Raw genomic sequence first — 15897 nt, 5'->3', positions numbered from 1 at the left:
TGGTATTTATGCTGCTTAATTCAAAGCCTCCCATCTTTTTCCAAAGCTGTATCCATGGTGATTCATTTTCTCTTTGACCACCGGCGGTGTGAGGGACCCAAATAAAGGCAGAACATAAAGCAGATAATTGTTCATAGGATCAGTGACATTTACGTGGCCAACGTGTCAGTGCTCCTGGGTCAAGCCCTAAGAGAAACTGCCCTGACATGACTCCATTGTGGACTTAAGCCAAACCTTAAAGGGACAGTATCAGTTCTTTCTTTCAGCTCTTTGTGTTTAATAATAATGTAAAGCGTCCTTGGGTTCCTTGAAAGGCACTATATAAGTTCCATTTATCATTATTATTAATGTGTAGAACCTGCAGATTGCAACCAACTAAATACTCCTACGGACACTGGTACAAACTATGGTGTCCTTCAGCCTACTTAAAAAGCAGGCTGCAACACCAAGGTCTGACAAGTGAAGCCAAAGTGCAAGTGCCTAAAACCTGCATTCTCAATACTGGCCAGCAGGGGATGACTCCTCAAAAAGAGGCTGTCCAGTTGCATGGAATCTGTAAGAAAATTACCCTACTTCTCACTTTTTTATTTTCTAACATTGTAACATGAGTTTATAGTCTTCAACCTCTATTTTCACGTCTTCTTGATAATGCCCATTTAGCAAATTCTGGTTACATTTAGAGAAAATTCATGATAAAGCAGGGTGTGGCTTAGGGTGTGGCTACCTTGTGATTGACAGGTTGCTACTTAGTAGCTAATTGCATTGGTAGCGTGTTTGCTACCACGCTACCAATGCAATTAGCTACTAAGATGAGTTTCACACTTAGCTGTAAAGTTTATTTTGAATTATGAAAGGGTTGTTGCTCGGTTGCTTGTATTCATCAGATCCACTCATGGAAAAGTTGGCGATGACCAAATTATTAAACTTAAGGCTTTAAAACCGTAGTTCACAAATCAATGGGTGAGGTCATGATGACTACGTCCACTTCTGATACAGTCTGTGGTAAAAACGCCAAATGCTCTCTGCCAGTGGTTGGTTTGTCCGTTCTGGGCTACTGTAGAAACACGGTGGTGTTACATGGCGGACTCTGTGAAGAGGATGTAAATGTTAAGTTCTCATTCTGAGTGAACAAAAACACAAAGATTCTTAGTTTCAGGGGATTATTCATACATGAAAACATTGTTATGAATACCATATTATTTTGGATAATAAATTCGCCCTTTAATCAGTTTGAGGGTGCTGTGCTGCATGAGTTAGCAGAACACCGTTTTATTATGTCTGCCTCAGTTAGATACAAAAATAAAATAAATAAAGGAAATAATGAAAGTTTCATTCTAAAATACTTACTGCATAATTTGAAAAAAGAATTACGTGTTTATTATGTAGCATCATTCAGCTCTGAAATCCTTTGGGAAGGTGTTTTATTGCACTATAATCCAGCTTTCACATGTGATGCATGAAAAATAACAAAAGAAGGAGCCATGGATTACCACTGATGCAATAACTCAGATCACTGTCCTATATACACTGAGTTACCACTGCAAGGAACACCGCAGTGAAGTCATCAAACACAATAACACTGACATGAATTATCTTTGTGAAGCAGCTCATGTTTTAGTAAGCAGTTCGTGACTGGACTCCATCATGCTGGGAGAAATGTCTAAGCTTCTGTCCCTTCATATATGTAAAAGATGTGTCGTTATAATGCAGTCAAATACAACCCCACCTCTAACTATGAAGCTGAATCAACAACTCTCTCACACAGTGTCAATAAAAACTGAACAGACACACAAAGGTAGGATTTATTGCATGACTTTGCATGTGTTTGTACAGTATAATAAACAATAGAACTCAGACATTATTAAAGGCATACAATTGGTGATGACACATTGTTTTTCTAGATGGACACTCTTCCACTTGTGCTATTTTTACATTCATATATTCATCGACAAATAACGACTCATTATTTATTTATTTTTTAAAACAATGAACTTCATTAAAGTTTGGAAATCCCATTCTTACTTCACTTACATTTTTCATTTTTCCAGCGCAGTGTTAATGTATTTATTTTGTTCCCTTTTTAAATGTATTAGTCTCAAAGTTTTCCAGGGTCAGAAGCACGCCGAGTGCTTAACCACTAATAGGTGGCACCTCCGCCTCCTCTTTCTCTACTCCTCAACCAAGGACTCTTCAGGGTTTTCAGTCCACCACCAATCGTTTTCCTTGCTCCCAATCCTCTTGACCGCCTTTGTAGCATCAATCCCTGACCTCTTCCTCCTGCTCTCTCCTTCAGTCTGCTCCCACTTTCCTTTTTCTTTTCATCTCACAGTCTTTCAGCCCTCCACTTAAAAAAACCACAGGTCTCGGTTAACCTTACTTCCCTCCTCGGGTTTCGCTCCATCAGCGTCTCCTCAGTCGTCTTCTATGTTGTGTCCGTTGACCAGGCTCAACTCCCAACGTTGCACCAGAGGGCTCTTCTGTCGGGGGGTGCGGGGACTCCGGAGGACCTGGGTGAAATATGGGAATAAAGCAGAGCAGGTGTAAGTTGTGATTGCCAGGTAAACAAGTTGCGATGTGAAAACGGAGGTTGAAAAAGAAAGAGAATTAAGGAGTATTAACATCAGATGTGTGAGAATGGGAGATCAGACCAATAAGCCAGCAGGGCAGAAAAAAACGGAGCAAAAACATGGAAAATAAAGAGACGGATGAATTTATTCCCTTTGGAGGACATCTATTTGGATGAGCTTCATTAGCTCTGTAAATCAGAAGGAGGTTAGTACGACTGATCCAAGATCATGTTCAGTATGACTCAGTCAATAACTGGGGCCAATTTCTCCTGGAGTCCTCCTTTTATTCCTGAACTCTATCAGGAACCAGGTCTGTGCAGAAAGCAGATAACCAACCAGCATGAAGCCATGAGAGGAAAGGGAGCAAAACTGGCTAATGCCAGCGTCAAATCGGATCGTGCAGCAAAAACCTAGTGTATCAATGCCAAACTGAATAAAAGAGCTAACGCTATCAGAGATACCGCAGTTTCAAAGAGATGCAAGACCCACAAGGCAGGTGATGAAAAACAGGGGGACTATCAATTGACTTTCCTTTTTTGCCACCACTGACTGCGCACGCACACACACACACACACACTCAAACACACACACACACACACACACACACACACACACACACACACACACACACACACACCTCTCCCTCCCTCTCTGTCTCAGAGCTGTTTGCCTCCTTCCCTTATCTATGAAGATAAGCTCCTTACTGTGTGTTCAGTATGTTATCAGATGTTTGTGGCCCATATTTGGTGCAAAAGAGATGCTGACATCCTTTCTTCATTGGACCCATTTCAATCCAGCGCAGTTTTAAACATGCGTTCATATTCATGCTGCTGAGAGACAAACTGATACCCCAGAACGACACTGTGAACTCTCGTTTAAAGAAGCTTTATCTCTGTGGAACCTGATACCCTTTTGACTGGGTTTGACTCAGGAGGGTGATTTGCCTATATTTTCATGTCCTATACAAAGTGTAGGGTTGGTGTGTTATAGAGTAACATGTCACTATGTCAGCAGGTCTGGTGTTTTTCCACATGGTCATATGGAAACATAAAGGACACTGTAATGTCTAAACTTGGCTGCAGTAGGATGACTCACCTCTGGCTGGTTAATCGTCTCCACTTCAGCCTGGGCCGGGGGCCACACACCCAACTTACCAACTGACTGGCGTGCTGCAAGAGAGGGAGAAACATTTTTAAAAGTGGGTGACGCGCAAGAGTTTGCCTTCAGGTAGCAACGAGGGAACGTTGATGCTGTGATTGTGTTTGTGATTGTGTGTCCACACTGTGAGCCATCAAGCCTCCTTGAAACAATTTAAGAGTCAACATGATTCAGTTAATTCTGAGTTAAACCAGAGAAGAGAATCGCGGGGGGATTATGATGCATTCACATGGAATCAGCCAAACACCTTCTGGACGTCACAGGGAAAACAATCTACGACTGCCCCCGAAATCGATGCACTACATACGCAATACGCGAACTGTCGTTCAAGCCTCTTTTGTGTGAAAACAGTAGCATGCCTCTTTTCAGACACACCGAACTGTAATTACCTTGTCACTTCCTGAGAGCCTCCTTGGCGTTTGGAGACATGTAACCATGGTAACCCTTACCAAACTCATGTGGCAAAATGATGACTGGTGAGCTGATCTAATCCAGAAAAGTGGGATCTTACATGTCGATCAAAACAGGATTGTTAACAGACGTTACAGATTTGTCCCCCGTAGCTAACGTGGGGAATGTAGTGTCCAGTGTTTGCATACTTTAATATTGGTTTCATACTAACGTTTAAGACATACTTCAAAAAAATCTCACCTACTGTGTACTAAATAGCATATAAAGCATGAATAGCATGAAATTTGAATGCAGCCAAACAGCTGGTTGGCAAAACTAAACATATACAGTACATTTGATGTAATTAATGCATGCAGCGTTCTCTTAATATTCGATTGTGATTTCAAAATATATCCATTACTTTTAGCTATTCCAACTGTTTCTACAAATCTTTTCACTATTTGAATCATGTAGATGGCTTTCACACACACACTCAATGGCAACATGCAGTTGCATTGTCAATTACGTTTTGTTTCGTATTTCCACCCACGTTTAATGCTTGTCTTTTAAGCATCATAAATATGTTTCTAAAATTGTCACATAGACGGGGAGCACAAACAAACATAGGACTTTCACCAAGGAGAGTGCTGTTTGTGTCCCGTGTGAAAACAGAAGTCAGCGTTGACTTATTTTAATATACACCTGTAACTAAAATAAGGTAAGGCTTTTCTTATTTAAAGCTAAAACATAATTTTACTAAATTTATAAGCCAGTAATTTTGTTGCGTTTTTACGTTAAGCACATGTTTTAAACTGTGATTGTAATCCAGGGGAAAATACATTTCCCTCATAAAGTAGTGAATGCAGTTTAGTTGTATGGAAGTGCAATGTTGTAGGCTGGGCTAATTGTGTAAATATGTATTCATGAGAAACAATCTTCATACGCACACCCTGACAGCAGAAGTATCCCCTGGTTGGGAATCACTACAGTGAACACCATGGCAGCAAAGCAGAATCACACAGTGATTCATGTTAATAACTTGTCCTCTCAGCACGCCACATCGGCAGCATTATATGTCACATTTGCGCTTGTTGTCACAACTCTCTATATCACCTCAAGAACAAAAACCAATAACGTTAAATACACTTTTTCAATGCTTCAACTCTTCCAACGCGTTTCTTTCTTGCTGACACAATAAAGTGGCAAGACATGACTCAGGACTTTTGTTCACCTCAGCTTTTGCAATTAATATGACGGACTAGATGCTTTATTTATTGTGAAGTTACAAAATTGTATTTTCTTGTCAGCCAGATGGTCTCCAGCGCAAAATTATTGCTCATAACAGCTAACACTGATTTCGAAAGCTGTTTTGAGGTTTTTCACTGACCATGAGAAAAATGAAATGATGTGCTTGCAGGACTGTTTCATGGGGGTTTTCATCATCTCACCACAGTTATAACAAATTACACACACACACACACACACACACACACACACACGCACACACACACACACACACACACACACACACACACACACACACACACACACACACACTTCTAGCTTTAGACCAACATGCAGCACTGCACCTTACCTGCTGTGGGTCTAGTTCCCCCTCTGGATGAGGAGCCGGGTACGTCGGGAACTGTCAGTCCATTCAGGGAAGAAGACAACGTGGGACACTTCCCTCCTGTGCTGACCGGCCTCCCTCCTCCGACCCCCCCTCCTTTTGAACCCTCTGGGCCCCCATACAGACTAACCCTCTGCTTGTGAAGCTCCCTTTCCCTTTCTTGAGCCTCCCGGATGTCCTGCTCCACCTTAACTAAATTTGCTGAGGGGCGCAGCTTGAAGAAAGGGTTCTCCTTGGGTGCCCCCTCCTCGTTGTCCTGCTCTCTCGCTTTAATCCCACCATGTCCTCCTGTCCTGGATGTTGACATGTTTGGACTCCGGAAGTCGACTACAGCGAAAGGCTTTGCCTCTGGTTTGGCGTGGCAGAGCCTCTGCGCTGGAGCACTCAGATTGTTTTCTAGGATGATGACCTGACAGGCTGTCCCTTCAGAGAAGCCTGGTCCTCTGGGAGTACAGCAAGGGGAACCGCCTCCTACGTTCAGGCTCTGTGTGGGGATCCTCCCAGCGTGTGAGCCTCCTATGGTGGATGCCTGGGAAGAGAAGTCCCCCTGGTTTTCCAGGGTTGAAAGGTCACTGGCAGAGGACCAGGAACTAGCCTTACTCCTGGCTGGCAGAGTCAAAGTTAAATCGCTGGGTTTCTGAAAGGCCTCAAAAAGCTGCTTCCTCTCTTTGACTTCACGTACCGTGCCTTTGTCATAAAAACCTGGAACTTTCCCAAGCTTGACCAGATCCTGCTCCCTCTGGGCCTCCTCGTTGATCTCATGCTGCATCTTTTTGCCTGCAAACTGCCTGTCTTGTCCTTGACTACTCTCAGCCTTAGCAGTTATTGACTGGCAGAGAACAGTTTTCCTTAAAGGGATCTCCACATACTCTGGAGACGTGGGTGGATTCGGAAGCCCTCTGGATCGTCTCAGGCTGTGTTCCCGCTCTACAGCCCGTCGGATCTCCCTCTCAATGGGAGTCTCTTTGTGTACAGCTGGCGTGCCCGTGGAGATGGTGGCGTTGCCCTCCAAAGTGCTGCATGGTGAGAAGTCCGCTGAGACTCCACTGTCACTCTGGCTGTCGTCACACGAGTCACTCTCCATCCTGGTGTGTTTAGAAGACAGAAAGCTGTATTTTTCAGTTTGAACCTCTTGTGTTTGGACACTTGTTGAATATTTTACCGGTCCTCTACCGTATTGCTGTCCAAATGCCCTGTTCCTTTCGAGTCCACTCTCTTTCTGCCCTCCCTCTCCACCTGTTTGCTTGCTTTCTCCCTCAGTCCCGTCCCCCGCCCTGCTGTGCCTTTCTCTCACAGCTGCAACACAACCAGAGCCTTGAGCAGCCACCCCGCCCTGATTGGACAGCTCCATGGCAACGGTCGACAAAGGTGAAGCGCTCTGGTCGAGCACCTGTTGTGTAGCTTCCTGGTTTGCTCCCCTGGGGGCAGGTTGACTTTGGCTCGGCGACAACAGCTCCTCCTGCTGTTTTGCTGAGAGAACTGCAGGCAGGGTTGACGTCGAGTCTTGTTCGGTGGAAACTGAAATATTGGCAGAATGTGAGGCTTGGAAAGTCTTTCCTCTGATATCTAGCGGAGTCCATTGCTGCTGACAAGACATAACATCGATGCTCACTTCTTCTTCTGCCTCGCTTTCATCAGCAAAAGGAGGAGAACACACAGTGTATACATCATCTGAGCCGTTTCTGTCGAAGGGAGAATGATGGGCATTTGAATATAATCCAGCAGCTCCAGCCCCTGACATATTATTTTCAGCTTCACTGTTGTTAAAAGCATCCGGTAAAAAGTTCAGCTGTGTGCAATTCTCCTCTGTTGTCATATGATCTCCTGTCATCTCCTCAGACGACCAATCTACCTCTCTATTTGCAGGCTCAGAGAGAAGAGGTGGCCATTCCTGGCTATCAGGGTCTTCTGTTGGGTCTGTCATGACCTCAGCATCACTGAACCACTCAGCCACCTCCCCCTCTAGGCTGGAAACGCTCTCCTTCTCAAAGCGTTCCTCCGTTGGTGAAGCGCTGATGGGGGAAGAAGGTGGGAAACCATCCTCAGATGCTTCAACTGACTCTTTAGATTCCTTTATAGCCTGCGATGCTTCTGATAGCTGGGCAGCTTCTTCTAACCCTATCACCATCCCCTGTGCCTCTCTGGAGGAGAACAGACTAATTCTTGCTGATTCCTGGTTTCCTGATTTGGTTGCGTCAGGTGTGTCTGATCTTGAGAGTACTTGGTCCTCTTGCCCTGTTCTGTCTCCAGCTCCAGGCTCCGGGACATCGATGTCCTCCTCAGGTTCTGCCCTGGGAGCCTGTCTGTCTTGCAGAATGGAGTTGCTGCTTATGGTTGCACCCGCTTCACCTTGCACCCAGAACTCACTGACCCACCCGTCTAGTGAGTGGACAGGACCCCGTTCCTGAGAGGCCACGGGTTTTGTTGCCATGGTGAAGTCTGCTGGTGTCAAACCCTTTGAAGCAGACAGGCTGTTCGGACTCCAGCCAGTCGGTCTGAGTGAAAGGAGCAACAAAAGAGTGATTATTGCAGTTCATCAAAAAACATGGCCACCCATTATATGTTTTGCATCATTTTAACGCAGATGATATGACTCGCTGTAGTATGAATCATCGCATTGTATTTGCTGTGACATTTCCTGTGGAATAGTTTTGAAATGCCAAGTGCTTTGTTTTCATTTCTGCTTTCAAACCTCAGTCAACATGTGTTCTAATACCAATAAGAAACTCACATTTTAATAGAAATGTTAAACATACATATACATATATAAATAAAGCATTAGTCTCAAGCCTGTGGTATGACCTTTTGTTGTTGATTTTTTCTGCTTTTAATAGCAGATACTGTTCCAGTTATTGTATGACAGACAGGCTGTTTGTGCTTTGTGCTTGGCCGGGGGTTGTAAGGTGGTAGCTACTATTCTTCTCCACTGTGCGATGTATAAAGTGTTCTGCTGAACACACCTTTCTTTAATCTGCTTACAGGCTGAGGAACGGCTCAGTACCACACACACACAGTCTGAAATAACAATAGGATTGTCCGCAGGGTATACCGACTAAAGCAGAGGCCAGCTCTGCTCTTCTTCTTTAACACACACACACACACACACACACACACACACACACACACACACACACTCCTCTATCATCTTCTTTTCAGCCTGCATCCTGACAAACACATTTCTCATCCATGTTGATTCTTGCCAAGTAACTCTGGCTGGACTCCAACACTGACTGATCATTAGGGTGAATGTAGATCACAGAAGGAGGACTCGTCTCTGATCATCAGTTGGGACGGATGGACAGATACAATAGATAGACAGTTAGATAGATGGGCACAGTGCAGCTCTGCCTTCATGTAGAGAGAAAAGTACTGAAAGCACAACACGACAGGACTAATGGGGAACACTGTAGTCACAATGGTGGCAGAACATGTGGGCACCACAAGCAGAACAAAGTGGTCTAATGTGGGTAAAGCAGGATGAGAGCAGGGGGGGAGCAGTGATTCATGAGAGACTCTGTTTGGGGAACCTTCCATCGGCTTCATATATATTGGTAAAATTGTGTCATTTCACCATTCATTTCTAATGTGCGAACTAGAACCACATAGTTTGTTTCAGCTTGATCTCATAGGATAGAACAAAAAGATCCACCTGGAACCCTCTCAGTGCGATCTACCAGAATCGATAAGACAGCATAAAAGGTGACACCTAGAACCATATCTGAGAGGTTCCACCCAGAACCCCCTTTTGAGAGGTTCTAGAGAGTACCTTTGTATGGTGTAATGGTTCCACCCAAAAGAGTGCTCAACAAGAACCCACCCAGGGGGTTCTACCCAGAACTCTTCTACCTTCCAAGGGTATAATCTAGAACCTTTATGGGCCGAGGCTGATGTGGTGCAGCGTAACCCCCAACAATCCTGGTTCACAGTCACAGTTTTGGCTTGGCTTGTGGTCCCTCCCTTGAAGATCCCTTTCTTACAAAAATATATATATATATATATTTTTTTTTTTTTTTTGTTTAAAAAAATCTATATTTTTAATGGGACAAGAACCCATTGAACCCTTGAAAACCCCTTTCTTCTAAAAAGGGCTTTCCACAAGGAAGTGGTTCTGTGCAGAACCCTTCAGGAAGACCAGATGGAACCCTTCTGTTTTAAGAGTGTACATCTTCATCAAAGAGCTTATTAGAGTGGACTCAGAATGTGGCCTTGACTTCATTCAGTGCCCATTATGTACCCTGGCTGCTGTCGGACTGGGTTTGTGCTCATGGGAGGTGAGTGGGAGGCGAGATGGGATAGTTGGCAAAGTTTTCACTCACGGCCTCTGCTTTGTGCATACTGCACCTGTACTGATTCCAGACATAACTGGAGAACACTATCAGGTATTGTGTCCCAGTGAGAAAGAGATTTTTACAATGTAAACCTATTGCAAATCTCCATGTATTCTCGGACACATGCTGATTCTGTGGAACATCCTGCTGAAGACGAACAAGAATACATCAATTAATACAATGATGCTACAGCAGTGGAACAATCGTGGCGTCGTAACGTAATCTGACAATTTTGGTTGTGAACTCGCATTCCCTAATGACCCTAATCGTCCATATGTACATTTCTTTCAACAAGCTAATGGCATTATAAATGTAATATGACACACTGTTCGGTTATATTAGATGCTCAGAGAAACAGACAGAAGTTAACCAAAGGTTCTCCAGCTCTCTGATTTGGGTAATGGAGGTTGCATGAGATTGCAGATTAAAAGTCCATTACATAACAGAGTTATGTTTTGCTCATTATCTAAGGGACTCACTTTATCAAAAGAACAGCAAAATCACGATCATCATTAAAAATACATCTGCGACGGGCCTTACAAATAAACTTGCCCTCCTTTTGGGGGTCAGCAGTGTCCTGAGGTACTTTTAGATCTGAGGCAATTTGACAAAAATGCAAATGAACTCAAATAAAGGCAGCCTACTTCATCCCTAATTAGAATGAGTTATGCTGCTATGTAATGGTTGCTGACATCCTTCTTCACATGTTGAGGTCACTTTCTTTGATAGGCTTTAGTCATTGTGACAAACAGTAACACCAGTCAAAGCTGGTCTCTGCAGGCTAATAATCTGTTACACGCTTGTTTCCGATTGCCATAATCACTCACCTGATTGGTCTACAGTGGACAGAATTTCAAGTTGAACAAAAGCAGTGACAGAATACTTGAATGTAGAGCTGCACATACCTGCTAACAAAAAGCTTTGAGGATGCCCTCCATATGGCAGACACTCAGACACTCTTGTTTGAGGTCACTGATGTTGAATCAAAAGGAATCCCTCACAGCTCCACAGCCTCGCCGCCTGCATCTCCTCCTTTGTGCACCCTAACACCCTCGGTGCAGCGGTTGTGCACGCCCACGCAAACGTTCACCAACGCGCACACGACACCGAGCATGTGTGCAAGCAGAAGCGCATGTGCTCGAGGCTTACCCTATTGTTGTGGATCTGAAAATGTATAGTACTAATCCCATTAGTGAGCAACACACTTTGATTATTACACCACGCAAGTAAATGAGGAATGTACCAGCGGGATAAAGGGGGGCGATTATATCACTGCATGCTTCAATTTTGTCCTCTTATATCTGGGGGGAAGCAAACTTAGATTTTTTTTTTTTTTTTATGGTCTACATGATTTTCTTTGGTACAAATAACAGGTGTGAGTTCAGTGAACTGTGTCAAGGTGTAATTTACAGCACTCTGTTGAATACATCTATTTATTAAAAAGAAAATAGTTCAATCAATTCATTGTTGGTCATGTAGCCTAAAATCACAATGCACAATTTTGCCCCAAACGTCGTACAACACTATCCTTTAACCCTTGAATGCAAACGTTGATTCCAAAAAGAACAATTTATAAGCATGTGGGTCTCCAAAAATAATTACTCAATGATCAAACTGCCTGCTGCAATTCATCAGGGATGTATGTGTGCTCAAATACAATACAGGAACAGAACAGAAATGGACATTCACACAGAATAAATCCCATCGTCTCTTGATGATGAGAAATATGCATTCTGGTCATTAACCTATTGAGTCAAGATATGTAGATGAATATGAGCAATGTGAAAATACTAAAGTAGTAATATCATGTGTCAAAGTTCCTCGTGGCTTTTGTTACACCGATTCCTCCTCAATCTGAGCTGCTGCTGCTGCTGCTGCTGCTGCTGTTGTTGGTTGGGTCTCAGGTTGTTCTGTACAAAGCTCCTTGGTAGGATCCATGACGACAGGTGGAGGCAGGTTATAACACCGCAGCTGAGCCCTGAACTCCTCCAGCTCCTTCTGCTCCACCTCCCTCCTCCTGCTCAGCAGGTACATGTCTAGAGATACCCTCCTCGTGGACTTGACGTCCCAGCGCATCACCACACAGTCTGGACAGGAGGTGTAGCGGAAAGACGCGCTGAGGTCGAAGCAATTCCCCACATCGAATGTAAAGGCGGTGCCCTCCACTGAGATGTTGTAGGGCAGACGCTGGCATCGATCGCCAAAGCGGTTGATTTGGGTGTAGGAATAGTTGGAAGTTTCACTGGAGTTGGAGAAGAACATAGTGATGCTGTCTCTAAGTCTCAGGGCCTCCATAGACGGCTGGTGGCTGAGACTGCCTGCAACTAAAGCCCATTCACCCTTGAAATGAGAAGCATCCAGCTGATCCAAAGGGTGGACCAGTTTTTCACAGACCATAGGAGCCGAACGGCTCGCAGATATCCAGCAGAGGAGAAGGACGGCAAACACAGCCAACATGGTGGAAAAACACTGATTCTGTGTTGATTGTATTCAGCTTATAGTCGGTGGCGTCGGTTGTTATCTGTCTCCAAGAGCTGGAGTGGGACACTTTATAGTTCAACCATAAGAATGTCCAGTCTTGCAACACAGTACAGGTTCATGATCCCTTGTGTAAATGTGAATTTCATGATGGTGCAACAGAAGAAAGTTTGTTTACTTGATGTAATCTTTGTACTTCACTTCAATGTTTGTGTTGATTATTTATTTAGATATTTTCTGGGAACCAAACAGTGTTTGCATTGGAATGAGGTCACCAGTCTACAACCTTGTCTTTGTTTGCAATAATTATATAGAGATAACATACAACAATGCTCAGAGTAGCTATGCATAATCAAGTTCATAACCAACATAAGAGCCATTTTCTAATTTGTTGAATCTAGAGATGAACAAAAACGACTATATGTATGTCACTTCACGCAATGAACTAATTCTGCTAATAACATTCAAGGATTGTATGTTCTTCCTTGTGGAGAAGAAATTATGGGATGAGCTGAGATAAAGACTTTGGAAAGGGATTTGTTAAAGATATGTGGAAATTATTATTAAATAAACAGAGCATTAACAAACCTTATTGATTGGATCTATTTGCTCGGTTAGTACGGTTCAGGGTCAGGCTCCACTTCCAGCGTTTGGGGTGAGAAAGCAAATGAACCAGACACAGGCTTTTATAATAGCAGATAAGTGAATTTAGCATGATTTCCAACGCCAAACTAATAAATCCATCTGCTGATCGTGAAATCTGAAATCAAGCATTTTAAAAGTAGTTTGCGTGTCGTCTTGGGGGCAGACCTAACAAACTATGACTTCAGACTTTTTATAAATCATCATCATGCTATTTCTGCATCCTTTTGATCTGTTTATTGCAATTTAGTCACCACAAAATGGTTTATTTGGGGTTCATACCACTGTAGTTAACCAGTGTGATACAAACTGCACTGTAAACTTCATTATTGTGCAATGAAAGACAGTTTGATTGCTTAGGGAGACATCAATGTTTGCATTGGACCAAATCTGTGTATAAATAAGCACTCTCCACTTGCCTAGGTTAGAGAGATACAACGAGAGCAATAGCATATCTTATCTGGGTCAGGCCTTGATTAATGGGCAAATTATTGTCTTACTGTTATTAGTCGTATTATAATAAACTGACTAGTTTACAGAGAATTGCCAAAAAATGCAAGGGTGACATCTTCAAAGTGACATCTTCAAATTGCTTGTTTTGTCTTATCAACAGTCCAAACATATTCAGTGTATTTGAATGCAAGCAATCGATGAATCTAAAGAATTGAACTAAAATATTCTGTCAGCATTATTCAAGGGCTTTCTGATCTTCCCCCAAAGAGAAGAAATGTTGGGATGACTTTGGAGATGAATGGATTTACATGTACATTTTTATTTCAGTTTTTGTTTAGTTTTTCTGGTCAATTATTCACAATATAACAATCCAGGCTTGAAGCTTATTGTGCCTAACCTTAGTTCCTCCCCAAACTCAGACAGATGTCCTTGATTGAGTTTTTTTAATGACAATTCTATTTATTTAATTAATTGTTTTTATTTAAAAGTTATAATTGTTAAAAGAATTCGTCCGTAAACGAATAAATTCACCCAAGGAGGAGATCAGAGACAGAAGTAAAGTCGACGTCTGACTTTAATCAAGAGGAGCAGTTACAGTGCAACAACGTGTGAGGATGCTACAGAGAAAGTGCTTAAATCACTGTTGTGACTTGAGTCTTTTAAAGGCACAGGAGATAACGCGTCACTGACAGTTAACCTTCATGTAGAACAAGACATCATGACTACCAGGCCTCTGATAACATTTAGGTCAGCCATGGGGATACTAAAGTAATAAACAGTTCAACACATAAAGCTGTAACCTGAACAAAGAAAACTTTAAGACATGAGGTTATACAAAATTCTTATAACAATAATTATTAAAGTGTATGCCTACAGGTACTATATATTATGTCTAACCTTTTAACCTTTAATTTATTTGAAAATGTGGAATTTCTGTGTCTATTATTTGATCATTTTAGCACTTATTTTTGAAGAGCCATGTTTTACATTTGTTCGTTTACCTGTACGTCCCTGCCTCTTATGCATATATGTTCATTTATGCATTCTATCTGTAAAAGTGGTTTACACCACTGTCTTACTGAGGTTACATATATAGTTTGGAGCAGAGCCCTTGGGGAGTCGGAGTACTTCCATTCCCCTTCATTGACCGTGGATTTTAACATTTAATTCTTATTATATCATTTTTTAAATCTGTGATTTTAAGAACTCCTAGTGGTTTTTTAAAAAATTAGGAGCAGTAAGGTCGCCTCACTACCACAACAAACAGAGACATAACGTGAGGAATGATTGATAAATAGAGACGGAAGAGCTGTACAGGAATGTGCAAAAGATTTTTAAAAAAGTACAAGATTGTTAAGAGTAATAAAGTTATAAAGTGGTGGGTTTGAGTGCAGGTGTGCAAATGTCAGTGTCAGTGGGGGTGGGGGACAAGGAATTTGTTGAGGATCCCAACTGCGGAAGGGAAGAAACGGTCATGTGGCGGGAGGTTTTGGTCAGAAAGGTGATAACTCTCAGACACAAACACAAAGTCAAATCAAAAAGAAGGAGCCTGGTGCAAACACAACAAAACACACTCAAAGAGCATGCATTGAATAGGTAGTGTTGCCCAGAATTATAGGCAAAACAGCAATCAGCACCGCTTAACAAACAATTAAATAATTCCTGAGATTGAAAACAAAAACAGAAAACAATAAGAAAACATTTGATAAACAGTTACCTCAGGTCACAGCGGTTTATAATCAGAAGGGGCTCATGGGGAGAGAGAGCTGGCAGTTGAAAGCCTGGCCAACTACATTAAAACGGTGTTCACAAGAACAAATCTACTAAAAATCGACAGACAAAACCAAGCAGCTCACTCTTCACATTGTGCAACTGACCTGTGGGGTTTTAGGGGAATATCTATATAGAGTAGCCTGAATAGAAATAGAACTCCAGAAATTACACCTGGTGTCTCAGGGAGTAATGAGGTTCACTTAAGGTGGGCTGGCTCTTAAGGTGGACCAGCTCACCCTACCACAGCCATAAAAATATCACAATATCACAAAACAGATTGTCAGTCCTTTCTCCATGTTGGTCAAAATAAAGTATTACGAGGAAAAACACATACACATATATTTATAAAGTGCACGTTTAATGTATAAACAGCATCACAAACCAGAGCGTCGTTGTTGGTCATATACTTTGTATCTTCCAATTCTAATATGTTTTATGTTTTTTTTGTTGTTGTAAGAATAGAAGCGTTGATTTCATA

At 42.4% G+C, this 15897-nt stretch overlaps 1 protein-coding gene across 1 annotated transcript; it reads right to left on the bottom strand.

Moving 5' to 3' along the window:
- Window positions 1-1780: 1780 nt before the first annotated feature.
- misp3 (MISP family member 3) lies at window positions 1781-15424 on the bottom strand. The gene is made up of 4 exons (XM_084005904.1): window positions 15364-15424; window positions 5710-8240; window positions 3663-3736; window positions 1781-2507 (listed from the first exon to the last, which is right to left on the bottom strand). The coding sequence occupies exons 2-4, from the start codon at window positions 8174-8176 to the stop codon at window positions 2412-2414; spliced, it is 2637 nt and encodes an 878-aa protein (XP_083862030.1). The 5' UTR covers window positions 8177-8240; window positions 15364-15424; the 3' UTR covers window positions 1781-2411.
- Window positions 15425-15897: the final 473 nt, after the last annotated feature.

This window comes from Eutrigla gurnardus (genome assembly GCF_963514095.1).
Source record: "Eutrigla gurnardus genome assembly, chromosome: 3".
In the NCBI taxonomy this organism is placed as follows: domain Eukaryota; kingdom Metazoa; phylum Chordata; class Actinopteri; order Perciformes; family Triglidae; genus Eutrigla; species Eutrigla gurnardus.
Note: the sequence above shows the minus strand (reverse complement) of the source record. Positions and strands in the feature narration are given on the sequence as shown.